This window comes from Anopheles cruzii, chromosome 2, assembly GCF_943734635.1.
Source record: "Anopheles cruzii chromosome 2, idAnoCruzAS_RS32_06, whole genome shotgun sequence".
NCBI classification, from domain to species: domain Eukaryota; kingdom Metazoa; phylum Arthropoda; class Insecta; order Diptera; family Culicidae; genus Anopheles; species Anopheles cruzii.
Window position 1 is genome coordinate 34,400,410 of NC_069144.1, and position 27,976 is coordinate 34,428,385.

General features: G+C 45.2%; 1 protein-coding gene across 2 annotated transcripts in view; it reads right to left on the bottom strand.

Moving 5' to 3' along the window:
- LOC128269403 (gamma-aminobutyric acid receptor subunit beta) overlaps positions 1 to 26,164 on the bottom strand; it is a 57,091-nt gene extending 30,927 nt beyond the window's left edge. The window contains exons 1-3 of one of the 2 annotated variants that reach the window (XM_053006858.1): positions 26,040 to 26,164; positions 12,738 to 12,835; positions 9,621 to 9,688 (exon numbers count right to left, since the gene is read on the bottom strand). In XM_053006858.1, the coding sequence (XP_052862818.1) occupies positions 9,621 to 9,688; positions 12,738 to 12,835; positions 26,040 to 26,164 (291 nt within the window). Of the gene's footprint in view, positions 1 to 4,383; positions 4,452 to 9,620; positions 9,689 to 12,737; positions 12,836 to 26,039 lie in introns of those variants that run through there. The other variant, XM_053006859.1, reaches the window with a different exon arrangement.
- Positions 26,165 to 27,976: the final 1,812 nt, after the last annotated feature.

The window sequence follows — 27,976 nt, forward strand, 5'->3', positions numbered from 1 at the left end:
CTTTCTGAGGAGTATCGACAAATAAATTGATTATACAGCTTTCTCACGTCTCTTATAGTTGACGCGTTGACCCATGACAAAGCTCAAGGATTGGCGAAAAAACGGTAAACGACCTATCGGGAACGAATAAAACACAAACTTACACGCACACGCCGTTAGCCGAATATAGAAACAACGATAGAATGTGTGTTGTTAGTAGGGTTTGAAACGAGTTCTAGTGTACGATTCTTCCCTAGTCCCAGTTGATAGGGGTTTGGCAGGACACATTCTTTACTCGCGCAGCGGAAGCGATGCAAAAGTGTTGCTTTGAGAAGCATTTTCTTCATCTATTCCACCGCGTTATAGTGGACTGCACTTTGACCCGAAGGCCATATTGAGGAACTGTAGGTGGCTCAAGTTGAAGTACTGTACCTGGCGGGCGCCGGTTGACGATGTTAAGCCGGCCAACGGGTGTACTGGGTTTGGCGAGGAATGGGAAAGGGCGAAGGAATCAGAGCTATTCAATACAACTATAGTATAGGTTTATTGTTGGTTTTGGTGGACGAGTTTGGGTAATAAAAGCGATATTATAATTCAAGACAGAACGCACACACACACGCACACGACAACGCATTCCACCACCCGTTTTGCTAGCGAGCCCCAGTCCTTGTGAGGTGCTAACGGCCGATGACAGGTTGGTTGTGGGTTAGGACAGAGTTTAGCAGTCAACGATCACCGATGTTGCTACCTTTCCGCGAGGCCACACAATTCATTGCAGCGCAGCTTTGGAAGCCATTTTGTATGCTAGTCGTTTGAATTGTTTCTTCTCCACTTACACACAACACCCAGAAGCCAGCTTGTAAACGCGAAACAATTTAAAAAAACGAGGCAGAAAGTCTAGAAATAGTTTTCGTAAACAAATATAATCAAAACTAAACACAAAAAGCAAACTTTTACAATTCTCTAAATTTCTGATTTCTGAAGCGTTCGCTCATGGACTTTTTAAAAGAAAATCACATTCGTAGTTGTTCAGTGCACTATTTTTGTTAACTTTTCTTAAATTGCCCCTGCTTTAATTAGAGTCTCAAAACTTTTTCAAATTTGCTGTAAATATTAAATATGCTATTTAAAACAAATAGCTCATTAAACTGGTTGCGAAGTTGCTGTTCGTCGCGGAATAGATAGATAACCCTGATATCAGGCATTCAGAATATAACGAGAAGTACAGTCCACGAGTCCACCAAGAGTGAAGGTGGAAAGCAAATCGATTTCAGGGAGATACTTTGAGAGCATTTCTGCAGTAGTATGTCTGCAATTATTGTTACTCAAAACTGCACAATGCCGAAACTGCTTGATGCCTGATAAAATATGATGCTTTTTTAGTTTGATCGGTTGGCTTTTATAGTATGAGCACCAAAATTCTGCGGAGGAAGTTGAATATTTTATTTTGAAGGAAACTGACTGTCAATGTTTTCTGAAAAACATTTTCGTTTAATATGCAATTACTCTTTTCACTTATATTAATAAAAAAAACCTAAATAGAAAACTTCAAAAGAAAAAGGAATACCTCGTCTACATTTTCGATGATTAACAACTATTGCATAGTAACACTTTTTGTGAGTTCCAGAACGAACGTGCCGTTCCAGAAAAGAAATTCGTAAATAACCAACCATAGGTTAGCTTTCGGCTGCAGTTCAACTACAGTAACAGTGAAACGATGGTTTAGTATTACGAAACAAATTTTGGTAATGGGCAATGGGTCACGTCTTGAGGTGACAGTATTTTGAGTTACATAGCACAAAACTTCTTACGGCGACAACGTGATATATAGACAGAGAATGATAAATGAATAGTTTGGTAATAAAACGAAAATGGGGATTCAAAATACGTAGTTCTAGCATTTTGTTCGCTCGTAGTGGTACTTGTCCACAGCATCGAGAGCCATCAGAAGATTACATGGAAATAATAATACATCGAACACTTTGGGCTCGTGGAGAAACTTTAAAAATGGCAATTCCAAAGTGAATCGCTATGCCAATCTACAAGGAAGCCACACCTTCTGAACTACCTTAATCAATGAAACTGAAATACAAAAAGGAGGAAATTGACGGAAAATAGCGCGGAACAAGTGTAGATGTTGCGCATAGGATGAATTAAAGATAATAGCGGTTGCTTATTTGAAAGTTATACGTTAAACTGCTCTATTCGAGTAGAACTGAGAAACAGCCATGATGAGATCAACAACACGATCTTAGTAGGTAACGAAGATGTTGCGGCAGTCATGGCGCGAATGTAAAATGGAAGAACTCACAGTTACAGAAACTCGCGCAGAGAAACAGTGATATCAAGAGAGACGAATAAACGGCGGCGGCTCGGTTATGTTTTTTTTGTGGCACTATACTGATCAAACGAGAGATAAATCGGTTTGGAAGCAAACGAAAGATGGCGCGCATAAGTCAAGCACTGTCTTGTTGTAGTAATCAACTCATCGATTCCTGGTTAACAGAATGGTTAAATGCCTGCTTCGCATGATGTTGAACAGGAGAGTCAGAGGTATAGGAGCGAGCGCGATGATGATTTAGAATAGAATAGATAAAACAACGCGCACGGGATTAAGAAGATGATGGACGGCATATGACGGGAGGATTGTTATCGATAGTGTTACGAGTACAAAACACGCATGCACACAACCGACGTATTCAGGGTTGTGAGACGCAAACAAAAGAGACAAACCGTAAAAACCAAATCCAATGGAAATCACAACGAAACCGATCGGCAGAAGGTCCATGGCAAGCCATGGTCTTGAGTCTACGTTTCTTCGTGGTCGTCATCGGCAGTCACTGTTGTGGCCGCTGTTAGCTTGGGATTTTTCCTTGAGTTAGTTGGGCAGTTAAAGCACAGACCAAGACCGAGAAGTTTCGGACCAGTATATGAACTTGCCGTCCACCCTACAAACCAGTCAGTGGTTAGCGATTTGGTGTTCACTTCCAGCCAACAAACGCAAGAAACATGGGGAGATACGTTACTTCGAGAAGGTTGAAGTAGGAACGGAAGACGCAACTGAATATCAAAACGAAGCATCATACACATAACACACATACACAGATACGCACACACAGTGAATACGAGTAAAAACACAGAAAGCATGTAAATATTAGTTCTGTGTTGGGGTATTGTTGCATCAACAATAGTAAAGAATATCTCGATACTCGGGGAAGAGCGTTCTCCGATTTGTTACCTTCAAAAACTTGTTAAGCTTCTTGTCAGGCATAGTCGAAAAGGCCAACTGTAAAGTATCAGTTCCATGGGCGGTGCATAGTGCACGAAGTACTGTCATGCAAGCTCATAAAATTAAGCTTAAGCCTTTAATATGACGCACAGTTTTCAATAACTTCATTCGATAGGCAACGGCTAATATTTTACGAGGTTATGAACCGAATGGAAAATAGCTTAAAAGTTAAAAACTAACGCAAACGGCGAAGAACAATGATAAATCTAAACCAACTGAAATATTGCTTAATGCAGAAAAGTGAATTTATAAAGACAAACGTCGGTTCATAGTTAACAGGACTATGGTTCAAGCGTTGCTTTGCTAGTAACATCCGTTCCGATCGGTTTGTTTGTGTGTCTCAGTAGCTGTTTTGTAATCAGCGTTGGTAAACCGAACTTCAAACAACTTTGCATTTTTGGGCAAACTGTTATTTTTGACACACGGCACGTCGGTTAAGGCTTTGGGAAAGTTTCGTCGAAGATGTTTTGCGTTCCCTTTGTTTTGGCAAAATTGATATAGCAACGCAAATGATACCGACTAACACACTCATAACTGATATATGATATATGCAAACACACAATAGACAACAAAATGTTAGGAAACAATAATCCGAAAAGAAAACGAGATAAAGAGGAAAAGACAAAGACAGACAGAGAGTAAGACAGAGATAAAGAGACACAAAGACAGCGCGAGAGATAATTAAAGACAGCTGGAGAAAGGAAGGTATCAGACAGGCACAGCCCAGTGCTCTATAATGGACTTTGAACATTTAACGACTTCACCGTCATTAGCATCAAGAAGCATTACTGGACTTTGGCAAAACTTGGTTATCATCCGACATTCAGTTGCCAATTTGATAATGTCTTTGATGATACTGACGTGTGTAGAAGCAGTCTTTTTGCCTGTTCGTTTGATTGACTATAAATATATAATATTGCTATATAGCTATTCACTTATTACATGTTAATTTTTATAATATTACTAAAAGAGTGATGTTTCTTGCATCAGTAAACAATTTTGAAATAGCATTAGTGCCCTTGTCTTGTCCAGACAAGCGCAAGGAAATTGGGTGATAAGGGAAACGGTCTGGGAACGAATAGACATTTAAAAAGATCGGGCATTGTTCTATGTACCATTAGCACTTCCGACACTGAACTGATACTCAGCACATACATTGTAACACCAACCTCCACGGGGGGACCTGGAACAGAGTTTGCAATTCGAAATGAATTTGAATGATTGCGTTTAATTTTCTGTACTCGGGGGTTAGGGAAAATTTTAGACAGACATCGTGACAGGAAAATACGGCGGACAAGTGAGCAATCAAGACAAAGGCCCAACTACAGCGATAAGTCGGATCACTGGAAAGTGCTACTGCCCCTTTCGATATCCAAGGTTGGGAGAAGAAGACTTCGAGGAAGTAAAGACAAGAAAGTTTCGAATGCTGGGATAATCCAAACAAAAGTCAGTTTCCTAACTGCGATGCGTGATAGCCTAACGGCTCTAGCATGGGTAGGAAAGACGGAAGAGAACAAAATACTTAGCGACAAACATCAGTTCCAAGATATTTCCATGGCCAGTGACAGATATGTTTGATAATTTGCGAATGAGAGTGAAAATATGGAGGAAAATTTGAGACCATGACTCGCAATTATTCGTCAAAGTTCGTTGATCAGATGGATCGTTTGAAGCAATATAACCGAAGATCACAATATTCTCAAACGAATATATAAACTAAACTTCAAAAGTGTAATGTTAAGGGGTGGAATTTCTAGATAAGAGACCTAAACCTTATAGAATCGTACTGAGGAAATGAGATAGAACAGGATGCAGTGTTGGTGTCTCTGCCATAAATTCAAATTGTTAAATTTAGTGCCGTTGAACACTCATAAGGAATGAACATGACCTATTGTTTGAAAAGAGATTGAATGTCAGACCAAAATCTCATCAATAGCTAAAAACCTTAGAAAATAGAAAACAATAAAATGTTTTTGAGAATGTTTTATACCAACTTATAGCGAACTGTTAAGTAAGCGTTCGAAACGGTATCCACATCGCCCACACGCTTGATTGAAATACAAATAACAGCTAGCAAATTAGCATTACCTGGTAGCCGAATGATTTACAGTTAAAACTTACGGTTTAGAATAAAATATTTGTTTCTGCCCAAACTTATGAACTCAGATTGAACTGCGTAAAAATACGAAAATCGAAAGAACGAAATCGAGACACAAATTAGAAAATTTAAATTAAACAAAATGTTTGATTTTCAACATTAAAAACATAGAAAAAGGGCTCTCAAAACTGTTTTCAAATCGCGTATAGCACCTTTTGTGGTGGCAATTTCCCAAGCGCTGATAGAGCACGGTTGGTAGGCGAATTGTTGTGTGACTCTCTCTTCCACAATAAAACCGGCCGAAGATTGTTGCAAACGAAAGTTATCTGAAAACTATCCCTTTGGCACGTTGCAGAAAGGCAGCCGTTCGTCGTTGAACCTGTGTTACTTTTTGTATTGCTTTTCGCTGTAAACGTTACTTCGTGTGCGAGTGAGTGTGCGTTAGGAAACGCCCGTAACGGCGACAATGTAGGCCACTTAGTGGAACGGAAAGAAGCAGGATAAGGAAAAGACACTTTAGGAGTACTGGAGAGCTTCTTGAACACCATAAAATAAACAAAATATAAAAAAAACTGAAACTAGAGTGGTACAGGTCCTTGACAGCTTTGGATAAACCCATTCCCGAATGGGTGCCTAGCGTTCCGCTAAATGGCTCTGGTTGCTTGGGTTATGCGAGGTCGGTACTAAGATCGCTTGCGGGCAGCTCTAGATGAGGAAAATGGCTCTGGCGGTAATAAATGTTGTACCACTCTCGAACCAGCACCGAGCACCCACAACAACAGGAAGGGCATCATTAGCGCTTTACGTCGTGGAAATCACTCAGGAAGCCGATGTGACGGAAAACGGTAGGAAATCTAGGAAACGCGAATAAATGCTAAAGTAAAGCATAAAAACAGTACTAATGCGCTTGTATCAGTAAAAAGGCTGATCAATATTGGCGCCATGACGATGGTACTGTTGCTTTAGCATCGACAGCACTGACGACCTAACGTAAGAAGATTTACTTTACTCTAGAACTATTATTCAAGTACCATACGTTTGCGGTGTTGTGTTTCATAAGATTTTTGAATTTTACGATTGGTTGCCGGCAACGTTCAAACAAGGCGAAAGATAGGCTAACGACGTCGAGAGTGCGTCAAAGGATTAGACAACTTGACACAATAGCTGCCTGCTGTGATTGAAAGGATTGTGGCTTGGCGAAGAAGTACAGTATAAGCTTTTGTCCAGTACGGGAACTTAGAGATGTGAAACCACGTGTAAGATTTGTTGATTGTAGACAAAACTGCCTGGCCATAGAACACAAGGTCCAGGGTTTCGAACTGTTCGAAGCTCGGTAGCAAACTTGTCTTGTCTTTGACTGTACCCTGGCCGATTATGAAAAGTGTTTGTAGCAATTCTTTGGCTAGTTGTGGCTACTTTTGTTCTGTATTTCTGTTGCTACTTTCTTCAAATTTTTATAGGAAAGAGGAAAAAAAAATCCAATCGAAAAGATTGGCGTACAATTTTTTCTCACTATTTTGCTAACTCAACAAAAGTTTGAAACAACAATTTAACAGAGGCAGTGTTAATCTTTTCCATTACTCGTAACCCTACGGATGTATATCGGACCCTCAAGGAAAGTGTAAAATATTTATTCGTATTTGTGTGTTCTGTGCATGTATGCGTTCAAAAACTTTTAGGACCTTGAACCTCGAAGTGTTTGTGTAAAGAAAAGTGTTTTAGCAGATACTAGCTGATCCCGGCGCGCGTTGCCCCGCCTCATTTCATCCTCATTTCTCGATTATCCGACGTTTCAAAAGACTTCCTGGTGACGTATCCGATCAGCTTCCCTTTGCATTTCCCGTTACTTCTACTTTTCAGATGATCGGGCTTCCCGGTGACGTATTTGTTCAGGTTCCCTTTCCGCCTCCCGTTACTCTGTTCCAAATGATAGGGCTTCCCGGTGATGTATCCGATTGGCTTTCCTTCACGCTTCCCGTTCCTTCCCGCTTCACGTTCCTTCACGCACGCGGCAAAACTCGCACAGGTTAAATTTGACTCAAATTGTTTGAACACTTTTCGAGTTTTGCTTAAAATTTACCAAAATTTTGTATGGGAGCCATCCTTTGTAAAGTGGCGAGAGGTTTCAAACATTCACCAGAACATTTCTCCTTCCCAAAAACTCCCACCTGGTTCGATTCTCGATTTCTTCGATCGGATTTTTCGATTTTCGATTTTTCTTCGGTTCGATTTCTCCCTGGAATTTGGTTCGATTTGTAAGAAATCAACCCGAATTATGCTGAATTTTATGTTACGTTTGTAAGGGAGCCCACCAGTCCGTTGCTATCTCTCTCTTTCTCTCTCTCTCTCTCTCTCTCTCTCTTTCTCTATCTCTATCTATCTATCTATCTATCTATCTATGTATCTCTCTCTTTCCCTCTGTCTCTCTCTCTTTCTCCCTATCTCTGTTACTCTCTCCATCTCTCTGCCTCTCTCTCTCTCCCCCCCCCCTCTCTCTATCTCTCTCCCTCTCTCTCATTTTCTCTTTCTCCCTCTCTCTTCCCCTATCTTTCCCTCTCTATCTCTCTGTTCCTTTCTTTCTCTCCTTCTTTAAAAATTAAACGCAAATTACGCAGTTCCCCCCAACATCACACTACTTCAAGATGGATGGAATGAGGGGGGATGTGATAGGTGGAAGAAGGAAGGAAAAGGCTTTTAAGTGAAACCAATCAATTTAGAGACCACCAAAACCTAAGAAACGATACCCATATTGCCCTAGGACGTATTTTAAGGATTGGGGTTGTATGGGGACCCCTCCTTCCCCTCGTCCTGTAAGGACCAAATTTTGTCACATGGTTTCTCAGGTGACCAGCAACCATTGTGCAAGTTTTGATGAAATTCGATTCATAACTTGTGGAGTAATTGATGTTTTTAACAGTTAGTTGTATGGGAGGACAAAGAAGGAGGGTGGTGAGGGGTTTCTAACCTTGACTATTGCACTCCCCGGCCCCAAAAACCCCTGTATACCAAATTTCGAGTCAATCGGTCCAGTAGTTTCGGAGTCTATAAGGAACATACAGACAGAACTTGATTTTTATATATATAGAGATGGGCTTGTAACTTAGTGTGGGGATTATTTGTACTCATCACATTTGGTAGCATATTGGTACGTGAAACATTCGACACGAATGTGAGCTTCCATTTTTGAGTCCTTCCATTTGAGTACGATAAAAGAAAACGATATTGACCCACTTTTCCATCGGTTTAGTTTTTTGGTACGTTTCGAGTAGTTACGTTCTACTTTACGTACGAGTGGTTAGTGCATATTACGTTGAAGCTAGTGTGATATCAACTGTCGGATGTATGTGTGTGAAGTTGCGTGTATTGTTAAGTACAAGAAGGTGCTGTGAACAAGGAACAAGACGCACAATGTGAGGAGACTGCAATACCGAACGGCAATAAACGAGGAAACGAGTGGAAGCTACGGAGCTCGTTTATTAGATTGCTGTAGCACAAGATCGTTATTGAATTGGGTTGTTTTCCTATAGAGGCAATCTCTAACCAATCTATCAAAAATATTCTAATATACTGACTTTGAATAAGCATCACAGTTCAATCGCCTGGCAGCACATGTGTCATCGCATTGACTGTAACACTCATCGTTTGCTTCTGCAGAAAGCATTGTTGTGAAAAAAGAAACAAAAATGATGGATGCTTGATTTGTGAACGTTGAATGAGAAGGAAGCTTGGAAGAAAACTAACAATCATACGACCAAAAGTGTTTGGTGATCAAGAAAGTATTTGAAAAAATGCTCTAATTAAAACCCAACCTCAAAACTCTGGCAACAACAATGTCTGGTTGCCGTTGGTGTAACATTCCGAAAGGAGTTTGATGCCAGACACTTTGATGAGAATCGAACGTATGAATGCTCGTTACCGTAGCGTAGAACATAAAATCATGAAGTGAATTTATTAAACTCAATGTGGTGACAAAAAACAAAAACATGTCCAGCTTAATGATAAAACACAGTGACACGAAACAGAAAACACAAAAAATCCTTCAAAATGGTTACAACAAAGGCATTTAGTTGAATTTATAAAATTTATTTAAACTTTAGTAGGAAAGGTTTTGTTTGGATTTGTGATGTTTAGAACGGGTTTACCAACTAACAGTCGCGCTAAGTAAATCGAAAACGTAAAACAAACAAGGAACAGGGGTTAAGGATGTAGAGTATACTCTTTGCAGAGAAAGGTACGTAGTCATATGAATTGTACCATTTTAACTTCAGACAGCGAACTGATAGACAGCACATACATGGTGACTCCCACTTCGACCGGCGGTCCTGAAACACGGATAGTGTGGCAAAGAAGAAAACGCAATGCATCAGATGTAAAAATGAAACATAACAACGGAACGAGTAGCATTAAAGGGTTCAAGGACGAAAGGTGTATCAGCGCAAGGATTTGCTGCCCTTGGAAGTCGATACGATACGAGACGGGAAGAGATAATACTATAGCTGAAGGATTCGAAAATGGCTAGTCATTCACAACATAATTTGTTTACCAGGAAGAACGAAAGAATAAAGTGTTTTCACTGGAGCATCGGGTACACGTTTGCCACCTCGAGTTATGATTCGTGACCCTGGCCAGGGCGGAAACACCTCGTGTGCTTCGGCGCGTCGTCCAGTAGAGGAAGGCACGATTGTTTCATTTTTGCGCAGCAAATGGTCACGAAAACACAAATCAGCTCGAAAACAGTAAGCCATTTATAGATTCTCACAATGTTAAAGAGGGTGAAGCGATACTGAACCAACAAGAAAATAAAAGGAATCAAGAAGAAAAACGACAATGCATACAATAAACCGATCTGCCTGCCAACAGATCGAACATTCCGTCCAAAGGATGTCTGATTGACGCGTCCTTCAGTATGAAGGTTTTGCGATTGTATCTTGCACGCACGCACACAGGCACACACAGGGACACACTCAAAGCGTCAACCGAGGGCTTGTAGGCCTCGGTAAGTTTGGAGGTTTGGAGTTGAAACAGGATACATCTCTCGTTAAAAGGAGATGCCGGGTCCCGAATGCGATAAATATAGCTATAGTTCTGTAATTATCGTTACCAAACCGTTAAGCTACGGAGTTGGAGGATGGTGAAAAACGGGAGGAAAAAAACGAGAAGAAGAATGCGATCACACATACACCGTAACACGCAGATCGAACTCCGATGGAGGCGCCTGATGGCCTTTATACGAGCGCTCTGAGGAAAACGGATATATCATCAACAGATGATGGTGAATTCGAAATACCGGTCAACGTCAAGGGAAGGAACGAATGATGGCAAAATGTAAAGGGGCAAAATCATATCGACAACGTGGAAGTCACGGCCGTCCAAGGTGTAAGAGTCTGCGGTGTCAAGGTGTCTGCGGTGTAATTGAGTACAACGCAAACAGCCACACTACGGTACGATTCGGTTACGCATTTGGGTGTTCCTTTCGGTAGTGACTTCTCTGCCGGCGTTCTTCAGGAAGATATTTGCAAAACCGTACGCGATGTGTGACGACACTTGCGTCAAGAGCGGGATACAGAGTCTGAGCGGTCACCAACCAAACAACACCAAAACACGGCAACGGTTAGCTTTAATTTTGCCATTGTAAGCCCGGGGAACCCCCAGCAGGTGACTCCATAAAGTCAGCGTTGCTTACTCCATTACTTAAACACAAACACGGGAGCCAACTATGCGGCAGCGTGAAAAAAAAAGTACGAAAGCCTCCCGATGTAGAGAGCGAGCGCGAGGTTCTTCGACAGCTTGGCCTGGCAGGGGTCGGAAAAATGGCGAAAAAGGAGGAACGATTGGGCAAAAAAAAATCGGCTGCCACACACAAGGTACCGCGTTGCGCACACCACCGGAACCGTGCTTCGTCCGTGCCGGTTGTGTCGTTGGGGAAAACAGAAAAATTAATTAAAACAAACACGCCAGCATACTACGGTGCTGGTGTCGGTTCCGGTGCCCGTGAGGCCTGCGAAATGTATTTTGCCACTTTTGTGTTTTCCGTTTCCTGTTTTTCTACCCCTTCGTCTTTCGCTAACTTTCGGCGTCCATGAGCCAAACAATAAGCGTTGTTTTGCTCCAACCCCTTCCCAGCGGCCAGTGCCAGTGCACTGTTTCGGTATCAGTTTTCAGTCAACAAACGCTTTCGAGAGCTACTATTGGACTTTACTTCTTGTGCTTTCGATCGGGGACCTACTTCCTGGTCTTGTTTCATCGGGGCAGCAACTTGGCTCACGTTAGTTGTGTGTGTGGGTTAGATTGCGGTACACAATAACAGCTTTTTTCAGGAATCCTAATTTTCCAGCCGGTTCCAGCGTTTAATACGATTGTGTAGGGCGACGGTGGAGACGTTTGGTGTTGGCTTTTGGTTAGGAGCCTTCGAGACGGATGCAAGGACTGCAGCTGTTCTTGAGTTTTATTATTTGTCAGACACTGTTTGTTTTATGCACGGCTTTCGTTATCACTGTGCCAGCGCCAGCAGCGCCTGTTTCGGGTATCGGGAACCGGGATTGTTCAACGTCACGGAAACATGCTGTAAAGTGGCCCATAGTGTGTATAGTCTGTTGGATGAGCTGGTGCTCTAGTCGTTTGCTTCCTCTTTTGATAAAGTCGTGATAACGAAAGGAAGGCCCGCACCGCAGTCAAATCCTTCAGTCAATATGGGGACCCCTTGATTGGATGACACACCTCCGGCAACAAAAAGAAAGACACCAGAGTTTCTTTTCTTGCCGCAGAATGTAAATTTTCGCGAAGTTTGAGCGTTTTGGCTTCCGATATGCTGAATTCATTGTTGCGATGGACGCACAAGAGCAAGACAAGGAAACCTGCAGCCGATCTAGTATCATAAAGTACAGATACTTGTTTCGGTTGAAGGAATCGTTCCACTTTCGCTTTTATGGTCTGTTTTCGTGTCGATTTCACAAGGTCGATTGGGCAAGTGGGCTGTTATTTTGCAAGAATCACTCGGTAGTATTTTGAGCGTGTTTCGAGCGCGTAGATTTCGGGCAACTCGAGCTGTGTGGAGGAAACCACGTGTGATGGCATGTTAGACGATGCGAAGCTGTGCGAAAAGAAGCTTTCCGACCTGGAGAATTCAGTGGGACGCTGTTCTGGAACAGGGGCACTGCAAGGCGAAGGGTCGTAGAGTAACGCTTGGACGTATGGGAAGAACACGGCAAGGCTGTGGTGGAATAGCATAGCGATTTGCGTTGATCTGTTTTTTTTTTATTTCCCCACGTTGACAGTAACCGCACGACACAACGACGAAGGGGGAGACGAATCGAAGCTCGGAGCAGAGCAGACTGGTGGCGAGACAACGGCCATGGCAACGGCAGTACTTACCTCCGTAGTTCGGTCTTACTCTTTTATCATAACCAACACTGAACGAATCGAGAATGGCCGATATATTAACATCACCCAGCATGCTGCCTCCACCGGTCCTGCAAGATAAAGAATGACAGAAAGAGCACAGTGTTAGAGGAGCTTTTTCGATTCTTGTCTAATTACTTCTTCAGCCATCACTGATAAATGTATTTGCGTGCCAAGGCGGAAGCAAATATTATGAATTGCAGAAGCAAAAAGTTAGGCAAACAAATTCAACTCGGTGGCGTGTGACATATTCATTCGGCAGAATAACTTTCGTTCTTTTCGCAACTTTATCGCCCGCTGGGAACACGCTACGTGATTCATGCCCACCACATCAAGCTTCTCCTCTGATTTCGACCCCGGGCAACGGCCGACGGCCAACATAATGTTTCCCTTTCGCGAGAGCAAATTTCGTGGAGATGAAAATTGAGATGATGTATGACCGGTACCGGTATCTGAACTAGATGTTCATGACAATGATATAATGTTATGAGTTACCGTTCAGGTAGGCGCACACGAGGGGTTCAGCTGAAAAGTTTCAAAACTTTTGCTCGTATCATAATCTAAGTTTGATTGGTTAAATTTATGATCGTCAAGCGTCAAACTGCCATCGGAGAAGTGTTCTAATGTTCATTAGGTACAAATATGGCCATTCAAAAAAAAAAAAAAACACTTGATAGCTGCGTCGCTATCAGGGAGTCGCTGCAACCAGGAAGAGATAACTACGAGCAAGATGGAGCACTTTAAAACTATGTATTAGAAACTGGGGCCAAGAAGTTTTGAGGGCGCAGTTTAAAGACCAGATGTGGGTGATTCGACAATATTGAGTGCTAAGATGTGACGAAAGAAAAATGATAAATAAGTTCGCAAGAAAAGAAAGAATCGTTAGAAGAACAACAACTCCGTGAACCTAAACAGTGCGATACGTGCAAACGAGAAAATGTTACAAAATCAGTAGCAGCTCACAAAATAAAACTTAATACCTAAGGCGACCTACTGCCGGCACAAGGTTGGAAGTCTGATCAGTAACCAGTCGAAAGGTCCTCTAGCGATGGGCCCAGCCCAAGTGGGAACTCTTTAATGTCCAAATTACCGAACAGCAAGGCAACCGAAGCCCATCCATCGACAAAAAAATAACAAAACCCTAGGCACCTGTAGGACTGTAGCAGAGCTTGCAAAGAATGGAGTAAAGAGAAAAGAGCACAAGAGCAAATCATAGCCGGGGAATGGAATAGCGAATCGATGCCTTGCGACTGGAATCTCTGTATCATCTACACTTTTCACAAAACGCAGCCCCACAGGCTATTACGCAGCAACTATAGGAGTGAAACGGTGCCTAACGGAGTATTGCTTTAGAGAATATTTTTCCCTAGGTCGGTAGAAACGACTAGTCATACCCATACGTTGATGAGGCAGTTGGTAACTATCAGGACGGATTCCAATGAGTACCCTCGGCTCAGACTTGATAAAATGACCATCACCAACGCCAAAATTCAGGTGATCCAGGTAAGCTCTCTAGGAATTGGGCGAAGGGCGCTGCCTAGTTTGCCTCCTCTTCACCATCGCGTTGGAGCGAGCCATCCGGAACTGTGGAGTGGAGACCTCAGGGGCCATCTACTTGAAGTCCTGTCCTGGTCCGGGCTGATGGCATAGGCATTATAGGTCGAAGACTCCCCGATGTAGACCCAGGCTTACACAGGGACATAGGGAGGAAGCTGCCGACAATATCGGTCTGCAGATAAACGAGAACCAACGAGACCAACAACGGCAGGTAGCACGGGGGGTAACGTACTAGTAGCTGACCGAAAGTTCAGAGTCGTCTCGAACTTCACCTAACTAGATTCGAAAGACAGAGGCGATGTTGTAGAGCATTTTTGAGATGGAGACTGCGATTGCATTGAGAGCGATTCAAAAGAACGTCTGGTTTAATTAGTTGACGGACGTAGGCGCTCGACCGCGAGTGGTGGAGGGAGTCTCTGTTGCAAGCCAGGACTTCGGGACGGTTGTGGTTGCGGAAAAAGAAGCACAATGTCTTGAGTCGATGATGTATGGCATGGCCGAGTTTGAGTGCATACCTCTTCTCTTTAGTTTGGTTTCGATTACCATCTTACCGCTATCGCATGTGTTAACCAAAATTACGGTTCGAGCTGACCGTGGCTGGATTACAAGCTTTATCCCGCAACTCTAATTACAAATCAATGCTGTTCAAGTGGAAGAGTATCCTGGTCGAAATGGTATTCGCACAGTCCTAGCAACCTGACCAACCATTTACTAGGTGTGTGCATTGAGAATCGGAATTTTAAAAAGATGGCTGTACCTGGCGATTGGGACTTCCCAGTTTTGCTCTTCATTCATAATTTCCTTGTTTTGACATCAGGTAAATGATTTCAGGTTGAAAAATAAAATATTTTGGTTTGCAACCCAACTTTGAAAGGGTTAAACTATGTCAACTTTTGTGCCTGAAAATGACGTTTTGCGGGGAATATTATTTTTCTGCTCCTCTTGAAGAAAGCTGCTTCGAAATCGCACCAAATGCTTGTCGGGACTTGTGTTTGGAAGATCGCAGTGCTTTAAGTGGTTTAAAAAACTTCAAGATGGTGATTTTGACTTAACAAAAAAAAGCGTCGAAGGACTCCAAAAAAACGCACTTTCTGATGGAACAGAAAGGTGTGGTGTTTCACAAGCTCCTACAACCTGATGGAAACGTTAATTCCGATCGCTACTGACAACAAATGATCAATTTGAACCATGCATTAATCGAAAACGACCAAAAAGCCGTTCCAGTTTTTTTTAGATGGAGACGCCTGGTGGCCCGTGGCAACAAGCACCAGGCCCCCCAAAAAACAAAACTGTTTCAGGATACTATCAAATCACTTGGATGGAGCTGCTATCCCTCCCCGCGTTATTCACCAGACTTGGTTCTTTCCGAATATCATTCTTTTTCATCGATGGGACACGTATTGGCTGAGCAGCTCTTCGTTTTTCTACAAGGAAGTCGAAATGGGAAGACTAATTAGTTTACTTAAAAGTCGAAGAATTCTTTCCTCTGGGAATCCATGATAATGTATAGCTAGCAATGGCACATACTTTGAACAATGTAGAAAATCGCATTCAAATTTTATAAACATTTTTGTGTGTGAAAAAATTCCGTTTCTCGACGCACACCCCTAGTATATACGTTCCAGCTTGGTTCTACACTCAAACAACTCGTACAATGCTTACGACACTGATAAATACTGTTGTACGAACCGTTGGGTTCAGGATAACGTCGTAAATATATTTTTTTTAAATCCGGTGACCCGGAGATTGTATTAAAAGGGAACCTTCACCGCCCGTCGATGCATTGGAAACGAATGACTCTGTAGAGCAGTCCTTCATTGTTGCGAGTTTTTCGTTCACTCGACTCTTCGACTCTTTTGTTTCTTTTTGTCTGCTCCACTACAGCACGCTTTGTCTCTCTTCATTTTCATTACTCTCTCACGAAATACTTCTTTCGTCTCTTCCTCTGTATTCGTCGCTTTCTCTCTCACAGATTATTTTGCACATAAGTGTAAAGCTACAATTTGCGCACAGTTCTCTTTCTCTCTCTTTTATTTACGCACTCATGATGTGTCGTTGTGTCACTCAATCTCCTTGTAAAACGAATCGTCACACATACTATAAGCATCACTGCCGAGTGGCAAGCTTGAGAGTGCCGTTCGTAAAGAGTGTCCGTGGGAGCTTTTGGCTATAAAGAGTTGTTGATAACGATCGTGAAGCTGAGTGAAGCTTCTCCAATGGGCGTTCGATCAAGAACACAATTTTTCCGCCTTCACAACGACCAAACACAGGCCAACAGTACGGGGACAGTGTTACTGTATGTTCCTTTCCTTACGAGGGACGAGAACAGCCCTGGATGGTGGCCTGGAGACACAAAGAGAAGCGGGGGGACGATCAACGAGAGAAAGAGAGTGCAGAGCGCAGAGAACCGAGGTCGTGCCGAAAATCGTGTCAATTCCAACGCACCCACTAACACAGCAATGCAACCTTCGTACACGCCCGCACACCTACGCAAACGCTAAATGCAGAGAGTAATGATTATGTGGCCCCTGGATTTTCCAGGCGGCCGTTTTTTGATGTTCCGAGCTGCTTTGCTAAAACTGTCCTGTGTGAGTGTTCCTCGTTGTATGGTTTGTTCTATGTTTCGTTTCCATAAGTTGCATTCTATTTTACGGATCTACTTTATTCAACTCCCAAAGTTGTTGACCGGAATATTCGGCATGTGTGGCTTAAAAAGAGACCCGTCGATAGCGCTTCCACATGCAGGGTACTTCCGGCGATGCGAGATCAGGGGTACCAGGATGGACTATCAATGCACAACGCTCGGTCGAACGGGCGTTAACTTGTTCCCTCTATCGCACCGCCTGATGACGTGATTGAAAGTACACAGTGCTGATGGAAGGTCAGGAGGAGACCTCTCCCCTGGCATGGGTCGTGCGGTTAGTCTGCGTTCATAATTTATGCCGAACGCACCAAAGACCATAACCGCCGCAGAGAGATAGATGCCGAGCGGATGGCGTGTACGCCTCCGGGGAATGAAGCTACTCAGCAGCACCAGCAATGATGAAGTCCAACGGCCATCGATCCGAAAGCCAGGGGTTGCGGGTTGCTCGGGATCATTTTGATGCCCTATCGTATCCCCCGGTAGAGGTTCCGTGCAATTATCCCTTCCGTGATGCGGGGCAAATACTCATAGTGAATCTTGAGGCAGGAAGTGCCGTGGAACCCATTTCCGTCGTAAAAATAGAGTCAGTGTTGGGCAAACCACCGTGCAGATGACGGCTTTCGGCCCCTACAGGACCCGGTGGCCGTTCCGTGTCGTTGCTTTAAAAGGTTTAATTTACGACGCACCGCAGCCGCGCCCATCCATGCCTGTCCAGCCTTTCGGAACCGTGGAACCTGCATTTTCATCGTGGCTGGAGTATCTAATGCTTCGGCCAGAAATGCCATACTTTTGCTCGGGCTGAAATTAGCTTACAAATGGGTGCAAAGTGTGGTTGTGGCCACCCAGTGATGGCCACTGCACAAGACCGGTCCGCACACTAACACACACATGTAAATCCTCGGCACATAATCATCACTGAGCGGTAGTTTCGTCGAGTAATTGGGAATGGTGCCAAAGCGTGTCAAATGAGTTTTCCACGCGGCCAGCCAGCGGCAAGCCTGGGGGTTTTGGTTTTCTCTTTGGAAAGTTTCACCCACCGAGCCCCCTCTCGATGGAACATTTATGACTTTTCTGGGCGGGTTTCGGCACAGCACAAATCAAACCCCATTTCTGGCGAGGGAATTAATGGATGCTCCCGTTCGGAATTGGGCCCAAACGACCCAAAACAAATTAAACCCAAAGGTCGCAAATTGTCTTCGATGGCCGTAAAGTGCCTCACGAATCTTAACCGAACGTAAATGTGGGCTTGTGTTGTCTTATCGTTTCTTTTTCTAACCCTCAAAGCAGAGTATCGTGTTGTGTTATGGTGTTTAAAGACAATGTATGACAATATTGCGTGCTGCAACTTGATAAGTTTTGCTTCAGAAACAACACACATCACGATGTCGTCCTCTGAAAGAGTCCTTTCAAGAAGTTCTTGCAATCCATGTATTGCCTGTTTTATGCTGCGTCTCAAGTGGGCAACGGTTCGCCAGTTTGAAGTTTTTGAGCTGACTGGACCCCATCTCTAGAGCTTTCGGGATACTATTAATTAGAGCAGAGACGCATTTCATTCGCGTAATCGTTTTTTTATGTGTCAAGCTATTTAGAGTTGTCGTGGGACTAAATGTCCTAGATAAGCTTTAAACGCGCAAACGAAATGTCTTTTCCCCATAGGTACCCATTTTCTGGCCCTTCTGGCAGTCGTTACGAGGAAATAAATTGCAAACTGCTGGCTCGGGCCTCTCTGGGCCCGGTTCCAAGATACCAAGCCCAACCCCAATCTGACACCGATTCTCTCGGGGGATTCGCGAAACATAAATCCATCTCATTTTCAGTGCACTAGTGACTCAACCACCATTCTCCTTGTAGGGATTACGGCCAAGAGGCCGACCAGAGCCTGGCTCCAGCGTTTAAATTTAGTGCGTTTTTTCTTCGTCAGTCTCGTTCCGTGAATCAGAGCAGCAGAAGCAAACTATTAATACTGATTATTTTCAAGCGTCCCCGGTGTGGTAACAAATCCGTTTCCATTAATCACACCGCAGCACCGCACGGCGCAAGTCGCGGCGGACCCATTGGGCGTCTCCTTAATTTTTCCACCGGTGTTCGGTGTCAGGGTGCAGAGCAATCTTGTGCACCATCGAGTTCATAGCGGCTTTCCTAGCGGCAGCACTTGAGCACCTGCTTTCACATTATTAAACCGACAGCGATGACGACAGACGGGAACGAGGGCGGTTGTAGTTGCGACTGCAAGCTGCTACGAAGTTAAATTTAACTCCCGCGACACCGAGAGCCCGCTCTACTTGTGCATAGTTAAACTTCTTCAGGTTGAACTAGTTCTGATTTATTTGATCATTTTATTTATACCCTGCAAAAAGGCGAGAAGCATCTTAGAGTCGTGAAAACGGTTACTTGCTCAAAGGAAAATCATAAACAATACGATAAACTTCAAACCTGCAACGAAAGGACGCCTCATTCGTCTAGAAGCACACATCCTTCCAGAGTGCGGATGGAGTCCCAGCAGAGTGTTAAATCGAATCTTTCTGCTCGTGGACGTTAAATAGTAAAATTTTACGACCCAAAAACATGTTTTGAAATTCTCGATCACGAAAGGAATACGAGCTTGTCTTGTGAGAGACATGTTAATTTTGATGACTACGAATATTATTCCAACGTTATGACGATCGTTCCAGCTTATTCCATGAACCTTTCATTTCATTGACACCATCCACGCACAAGATACGTTCACCCTATTGTGTGCTTCTCGGGTCCAAACCCACAAACCTTCGTCATTTTCTTCCTCTATACTCGCTACGAAGTCTACAAACTTGTACAGCGCACTAACGGTCTAGAAAGTTTCTGCTCTTGGGATAAATTTTGTGCAAATTCCACATAACAGTAGAGAAGCAACTGAAGCAACCATTCCAAACATGTTTCATTTCCGATCACTTCCTCTAAAGCACCGCTTCGGCTTATTCCGGATGATGGCCGGACTAATTGGACCGACAGCCGAGATTTCAATTACAGTGTGACGAGGTAGACTTATTTCTGTTAAGCACCGTTCGCTGCCTTTCGGCGGGTTTCGGTTCGGCAGAGTTCACTTTCAACCGCGAGATAGGACGTTCTTTAAATCATTCTACCGCATGTAGCAGAGTTGAGGTTAGATGTAGATGGAGAACTTGTACCGCACTTGTTCTGGCATTGTTTCGGAATATTTCCACGGCACAGCGAATATTCAAGCTGCCGGAGCTCCTTTGCACTGCCCTTAACAAGTTGAAGTCACGTTGTCGCCTCACGGCAAGTGGATCGTGAACTAGTTTTCCAACCCGGTTGACCCCATCCGGGGGCTCAAAGTCGAAGGTCCGCCGAAAGTTGGATAGCTTTTGCATTGTGCCCCTTTTCTATTGCATTTGATGTGGCCGACCCGCCGAGGACAAGGAGGACCGGTACCACACACCGCCGGGGTCGGATCCGGTCAGGTAGAGCACATCCGATAGAAAAGCCAAATATGCATAATATAATGAGAATTTAACGCTTCGTTGCATCAACAATTATTTCACACTGCGTTAGTTTCACCTACTTCGCTGGACAACGCCTCACGCCCGCTGTGACGGTTTACCACCTGCATCGTATTTTTATTTTACATGACGATGTCTACAATATTTTTCATCCAGTTACTAACGTAAAAATCTGTTAACACAGACGCCCGTATGTATAAATAACATATAAATTTATGATGAGAAAATATGAAGGAAGTATATGAAAGCTTCTGGTGAGCACAGCCTCGTCATGCCATCGTTGCAGTTATAGGTACTGGAAAGTTCTATTTTAAGTGCCTTCAACCTGCCATACTCCATTGTTTCGCAGCCTGCATGCTATCGTTGAGTGATGGAGAAACCGGTTCGAACAAATAGAAATCACTCACGAAGTCACAGAAAGCAATAGACTTGTAGCATTTCAATGGAGACGCCTTGTTTCTCTTGCTTTATCTAATGGAGGCGAATGGTGCTTGTAGCTGTTGGTAATTGTAGAGATGTTTAATATCCATCCAATATTTATCGGGCAACATTTTTAAGAGCCTTCTTGCTGAACAGCTTCGTAAAAACACTATTTTCCGACAATATATGCTCCGTTCGATCATAGTATGGCCTACCGTTCTATTTTAAGTACGTCACGATTCATTAACGAATATGGCATGCAAAGTATGCGCTCAAGGAACGACACCCTCGGGAACGATAATGTTTTCGCTCGCTGAGATAAGCAGAGAAGTCTCCTTCCGCTTTGTTTGCTGGCTGTAAAGGACGTAGGGTCAACACGTATCTCGAGAACCTCCTGGTGCTTTCATCCAACCCATTTAGCGAGTGCAAACAAAATCAGTTACAAGTGCCCCCGCCACCAGTCAATAGCTGAGGTAGGCAGTTTTTATACGGCTTATGCTTATCCGTATCTCTTCTTGGCCAGGATGCAGTTACGGTTCGTGTGCCGCAGCATAGATGCATGATTGTGCTCGCCGTCGCATGACTAGAAAAGGCCCCGCCGTAGAACCACCGGTCCACTTATGGTACAATGACGATAAAATTGAACCTTGGGTTAGAAAAAAAATGCAGCATTACTTCTCGGGATGCTTGCATTCCAACAGCACATGGATTGTATCTCGCGGGCACACTAGCGCCCTTACGAAGCCATCAAAAAGCTGAAGTGTTTCCATAATTTAAAAATATTGCGCCCCGTTCAAGTGCATGTTTCTCCCCTTAAAGCCATGACCAGCACTATGTCTGCTTAATGCACACGGATATAGGGTCGGGATATGTACCCCTAACTGTCACGGGCTCGTGCTGCTTCCAGTTAATCGATGGTTTTGTTGCTTTGTCATCCTTGGAAAACCATGGCAACAGCACACGGTACTGATGCTCCGTTGCCAGCGTATTCTCGGATGGTAACTCGCACGATGTCAAGTAGGTCAGGCCAAATGGCACGAAACAGGTCCTGGGCGGTTTTGGTCGATATTAGTTGTGGGCGTTCAGTAAATGCTGGTCAAACTGGCAGCGATAGGAAAGTGAACTTTTTCACATAAGCGCCTACAGCATCCAACGTTTCGTGGGGTTATGCTTTAAATGCGCAAGTACCAGCTTGATGTACAGTCACGTACGTACGCGTTAAGGAGTGGGCAGGAAACGAACGAAAGCGGACAGAAGATAAAACAGATAAAAAGAGAACTCTTACTGCATTTTCGTGTTATATTCATCAACTCAATGCCCAAGCTCCATAGGGAAACAAGCTGTCAGAGATGATTCATTCCTCATCCATAGCATTTGTTGTTTATTATATTTGCATTTGGTGCATTTTTTTAACACAAACACTTATGGCTCACGAAGGAAAGTTGGGATGCTTTGTTTAATTTACGAAAACTTGGGTCCTTTTTCGAGTATCGATTTGTTTGCTACACAGCGTTGCATGGCGCGACCAGTGGCTTGGCCAGCTGCGTGCAAGAGTTAAATATTCTGACAAGAAATGCAAAATTGTTGATCTAATGCTTCGCATCACGCGATGCTCGTCTCGTGCGCTCGAATTTCGTGGTAACTATTTATCGCTCACCAGCCGTTTAGGGTCGGTCCCCACTGGCACAGAGTAACGCTGCCCGACTGACCAAGTAATGCTGGTCATGGAGAACCCATGGAGCTTGACCCTGGTTATAGCCCTGGTTTCCCCTGGAGCAGTGTATGCCGCTCTGTGTTCGTAAACATCGGACGTCGACTGTAATTCGTGCTGGGAATGGAGGCATGCTGCAGTAGCTCGTGACGACCAGGGCTAGGATTTGTAGCAGGGCAGAGGGCCTTTATTTCAACCATTTGCCGTACAGTTAATAACGCAGAACGGCGGTAGCGTGATTGGTTGCGCTAGTCATATGCATAAGTTGGTTTTCCTCATGGGTCACGATTACCGAATAGCGCAGCATAGCGGAGACATAAAGCAACGTTGACGAAACTGAAGCCAGCAGATGGCAAACTGTTAAGCTAATTTGCTCGCCAGCCAGCGAACTGAAATGGAACCAAATTATTGGCCGCGTTACCGGCTGCGGGATGGAACCAGCGGCAGTCCAGGGCAATCAGGGGTCCATTTCTATTTAGCATATTCGTTTCATTTCCCATAGGAAGGCCAACGTATGAAGCAAAACGCTGCCTCTGACTCTAGCTCGTTGCTGGGTTCTTCACTCACATGCCATTGCGAGGTCTCACACACCGAGAAGGCAAATAAAATCCGAAGGCGTGACTGCAGAGTATCTGTCACTTCGCGTAAAGCATAAGTACGGGCGAGTTTCCCGGAGGTCCGTATCCGTAGATCCGTGACCAGGTTCGCAGTCCCAGTTCAAGCGTGTTCACATCGCACGGTGTCATGAATTTAAATTCGTTGCCCGTAAGGCCGAGACCGTACCGAGATCGTAGAACACTGAATGACTACTCGCAGTGACAGCCAGCTAGCGAGTCATTTTCGTTGCGGCTAGAACGTGACAAACCACCGCACGGTATGAATGGTAGGTTTGACGTGTTCACTGCAATGGCCGCGCTCCATGATCGCGCTCGGCCGGCTTCTACAGCTTCGGTTCCGATCTCAACAAGCTGCTTCGCACGTTCGAGAGTTTACATTTCTTACGCCGCAACTTATTACCTATGGCGTAATCTCCCCCTCCAATGCAGACATCCAAGCAGCGGACCCTCATCGACCACGGACGGCGCCCAGTGTCCTCTGCCAGTGCTGACCTATTTTCGCACCAATAATGCTGGTGCTTGCCAGTTGGTATTGGTGTCTAGTGGGGATTCCTACGTACCCAGTAGCATTCGTGCAGCCATTTGTGTTGGTTTGGCAGCATTTTGCTAGCAGGATGCGTTACCTTCCGAAGGAAGTCGGCGCAGAATTCATTTCAATAAAATGTTTCAATCAGTTGACGAGCAGCGTGCATGGCAAGCATAAATCGGAGCTATGGAGAAGTGACGTCATGCATTGTGGACTTGTCAACATCCCAGGCAAACCGGTCCGCCTCAGGACTGACGTACGACTAATGGGCCCATCGGTATCGGGGTAGTTTTTAACATAGTCCAGACTGAAGACTCCATGCTACATCGCGTACTTAGCAAGTATGGCGTGCTAGTGCTAATCGGTTGTACAATTTTAATAAAGTAGCACAGTCAGGTTAAAAGTTCTTATTCTTATGAACGACAACCCACCAACACCTATCTACGGATCACTTTTGGTGGTTATTAAATTAACCTTGGCACATTTCGACCACAAACAACTTTGACTGGAGTTTGGTAGTTTTGGTGCTGGCTCGCAAGGTCGCCCGTCATGCGTGTTGTTGGTTGATTGGAACACTCCAACACATTGTCCCCTGTCTGGGTGTTCCGAATTCGTTAAATATTATGTTCCCTCTAACGATTGACGCGATAATATGGCAGCGACCGGCCCGTTCCTTTGCCAGTGGCCCGTTGATCAAGCCTACAGTTTACTGGGATTGAGGGGTTACTGGGCATGGATTGATGGGTTGGCTCAACATTCACGTGTTGTTCGAGTTGAGGTTTCAAAATGGAGCAATCTTTACCGTTTATGGTTTCGAAAACGCAGCTTTCTTGGCATTACGGACGTTGCGGGCATTCCGGGCGCATGAGTTAAGTGTTTTCTGACGTCAGTCGTTCAACATGGTTCCACGATTGATGGCTCACGGAGAAAGTTTGATTGCGATTGAAAGTTCGTATTCTGTAAAAACCCTAAAGGCCCGTTTACACGTAACGATATATCTGAACGATGCCTTGTATGAGACCAATCGTAACGATATATCGTTACGTGTAGACTGCAAAAAAGTACCAATTTGCTTGTATACGACCATAGTTTCAGATCAAAAAAATTGAATGCGCCGAGCATCAATTTCGGTCCAATGGATCCAATCTCCATACATGTGTGCGTGTGCTGACGGTGGATATACATGTGTGCCTGTGTTGATGGTGGTTTGGCATGTTGTTTTGAATGTTTTTAAAGCAAAAGTTTAACGTGAGAATAATGGCTTCGCTTTAAAAGCCATTTCCTCGACCACTGGAACTGATAAGTACTCTTGGCACGTTCTATTTTTTATTTTTAACCGAAACGCACAATGGCAAGACAGACCAATACAGTGTTACTTCCATGGCTGTGATTGCAAATCGAAACGATACATCGTGGCGTGTAGACGCTCCACCTTGGCTACGATATATCGTTACGATTAATCTGATACAAGGCATTGTTCAGATATATCGTAGCGTGTAAACGGGCCTTATAGCATTCGTTGCTGCTCTCCCTTTTGCATGATGGATCACCAAATTGGGCACCTTGCAAAGTTGCAAAAGTTGCGTTTGAGCGACAAGTGGCCCGAACTAGAGCTGTACACCGAACATCTCCGTAACCCTTTTTGTAGTACCAAACAAAAACACACGTACGTTGGGCATTCTGGGCTTGGGCGCTTCCATTCAGGCAACCCACGCCCACGGTCCTACCAGTCATTGTGCCTCTCGCGAATTAACCTGCCCTCCCCAAGTAGTTGCTGAGTCCTGTGGTTGCGCCGGCTCGACAAATGCCTGACAATGCCTGACAAGCGTTTCGAATGTGGCGGAAGAACCAGCGCACGCACGTTAACGCTTGTCAAAAATCTTTTTTCAAAAATCGAGGAAGATTTTGGGGCGAAAGATTAGTAAACAAGCGGGTGATTGAATGAGTGAAACAGCAAGAGCTGTCAAATTCCCGTTCTATTTTGTTTGGATGTTTTTGTTTGAATGTTTTGGTCCAGCAAACAGGGCGACGAAACAGGGCATGGCCTGCTGCTTGACATCTCACGCGGGTGAGCAAAAATCTGGGTCTTTCACTACTCACGCTCATCAACGCTCACTCGCACTCACTCGCATTACGCCGTTCGTTCGTTTGACCGCCTCGGGTTGCGGTAACGAACGCTTCGAACGCCCTTACTTGCCACGGTCGATTGATGGTATTGTTAGCAACGCCCAGGAAAGTTTCGCCCCCCCAATGGACAGGAGCAGGACGCGGCAAAAAGGCCCGTGGACCCCCGGAATACTTACCCCGCTAGCACGTATGGTGGTGTCCTATTTATAGTTTGAGGCAGAAACAGAGCCAAATTGAGTGTCAGGATGAGGACACCCAACGAAGGGCTCTTCGCGTGCGGCACTTCGAGGGCTAGCGACATGTTGACTGCTGTTGTTGTTGTTTCACCGTGGACCGTCCGATGTCCGACCGTGGACACCGTGGGACTGTAGTTACTATTGCTGCTCCGGCTTCGGGCGGGATGGGACCACGCACGCACGGCACGCCAAGGCACGGCCAGTTGCAGCACTTGCCTTCCTACAACCGTCCTACTTCAGTGGACGCTTGGCCCCCGTCCTCACTGCGTAGTCCTAGTGGCGTAGTGCAATGGCAGTCACCTCATGGTAACGATGCGCAGCGAAAGGCACCCGCTTATCCGCATCCGCAGGGTTTCGGCTGTTCTCCGGGCTGCTCGCTGCCGTTCGCACAGTTTACGCACAGTAGCACTCTCGATCCTGCCCCTCTGCCTGCCTCCAGTCCGTGCTCCAGACACTCTCAAAACCACTTACACGGCCACGCCACACACGACACTATCTATCGCCGCAGCGCGCAGCGATAATGTCTTCCTACCTTCCGAGGTCGCGCGCTAGAGCGGGTCCCGCTGCATCGATCTGTCTTCGTTGGCGACGTCGGCAGAGTCCATTTCACCGCACTTGCCTCGGGTCGCAGTCGGTGCCGCAGGCGACCATCGTCAGTAACCGGACCGTAGCCACGGACTCGAAGTGCGGCTCCCCGACGGAAGCCGGGACTGCGGCCGGGCGGCCGAGGCTCGAATCGTGCTCTACTTCCGCTGCGCCAACGATGGTGCGAGCGTTGGAAGGCATCTTTTGCTGTTTGGCTGGCTATGCATAAGCAGCATAAGGGACACACTCGCGCACACCCACACGCACTCCTTCACTGCTCCGCGCTCACGGGGGACACTACTAGTGCACTACCCTAGCCTCGGTTCCCCTCGTTCCTGGGGCTGACCACCGCCGCCCCACGACGGCAGCTGTACGCGTTTCATGCTGTGCACTCCGATTCTCTGTCGCTTCTTTCTTTCGGTCGGATGTCGGATCCTTTGCCAGCCGCTGGACCGGCTGGACCTTTCCACTCTCTCTCTCTCTCTCTTGCTCTCTCTTTCCACCCGTTGTCTCACTCTCCTTTTTCGCTCGTTCTCTCTCATTCGCGTTTGTGCGCCGTGTTCACCGAACCTTTCACATGACTAACGCTGCTGACGGACTATCACACTGCTGACCTGACCTGATGGTCACCTGCAAAACGGGGCAAATAATTGGGTCGTGCGTTAGAGTACTCGGTACCTGACGTACCGCACGTTGAGGTCACCGTTAACTGTTGGGCGGACCCGACAGGAAGAGAGCGAGAGCGATTTCGGATCTTTGGATTACCGCAGTTAACGCCTCAACCGCCCAGAGTCCAGAACTGCCAAGTGGAACAGGAACTTGACTGGTTAGCTCTAGAGCTTGAAAAACAATAGGGAATACCCGTTCTTCCACCAACTCGCCGATGACCTACACTCGCCATGACCCGCACTGGCACTATAAGGTTATGGGTTATGTTTTTGCCCTCAAAACTTCTCGCTGCTCTCGACGGAGCTCGCCAGCCTCGACTGGCTACGCTGACTAGGGCCCCACCTAGGACTGGAGCCTTTTTGGGTGGGACACACAGCAAGTCGCAGCACCACCAATACCAACACAGCGAAACGGGGGGGGCGAGCGAGAATCCACGAACAGACCGAGCTCGCCCACTCAGCCCGCAGAAAGTCTCAGTGACCTGCTCCCGTGAGAAAATAACGGTGAGCGTGGCTCGTCCTTTTCCCCGGACCTTTGGCAGGGCGCGTGAGAGGCCCTGCCAACTTTTGCTTCAACACGAACACTTCCACGCCGGAATCACCCACGAGAAAGCTTCGCTGGCA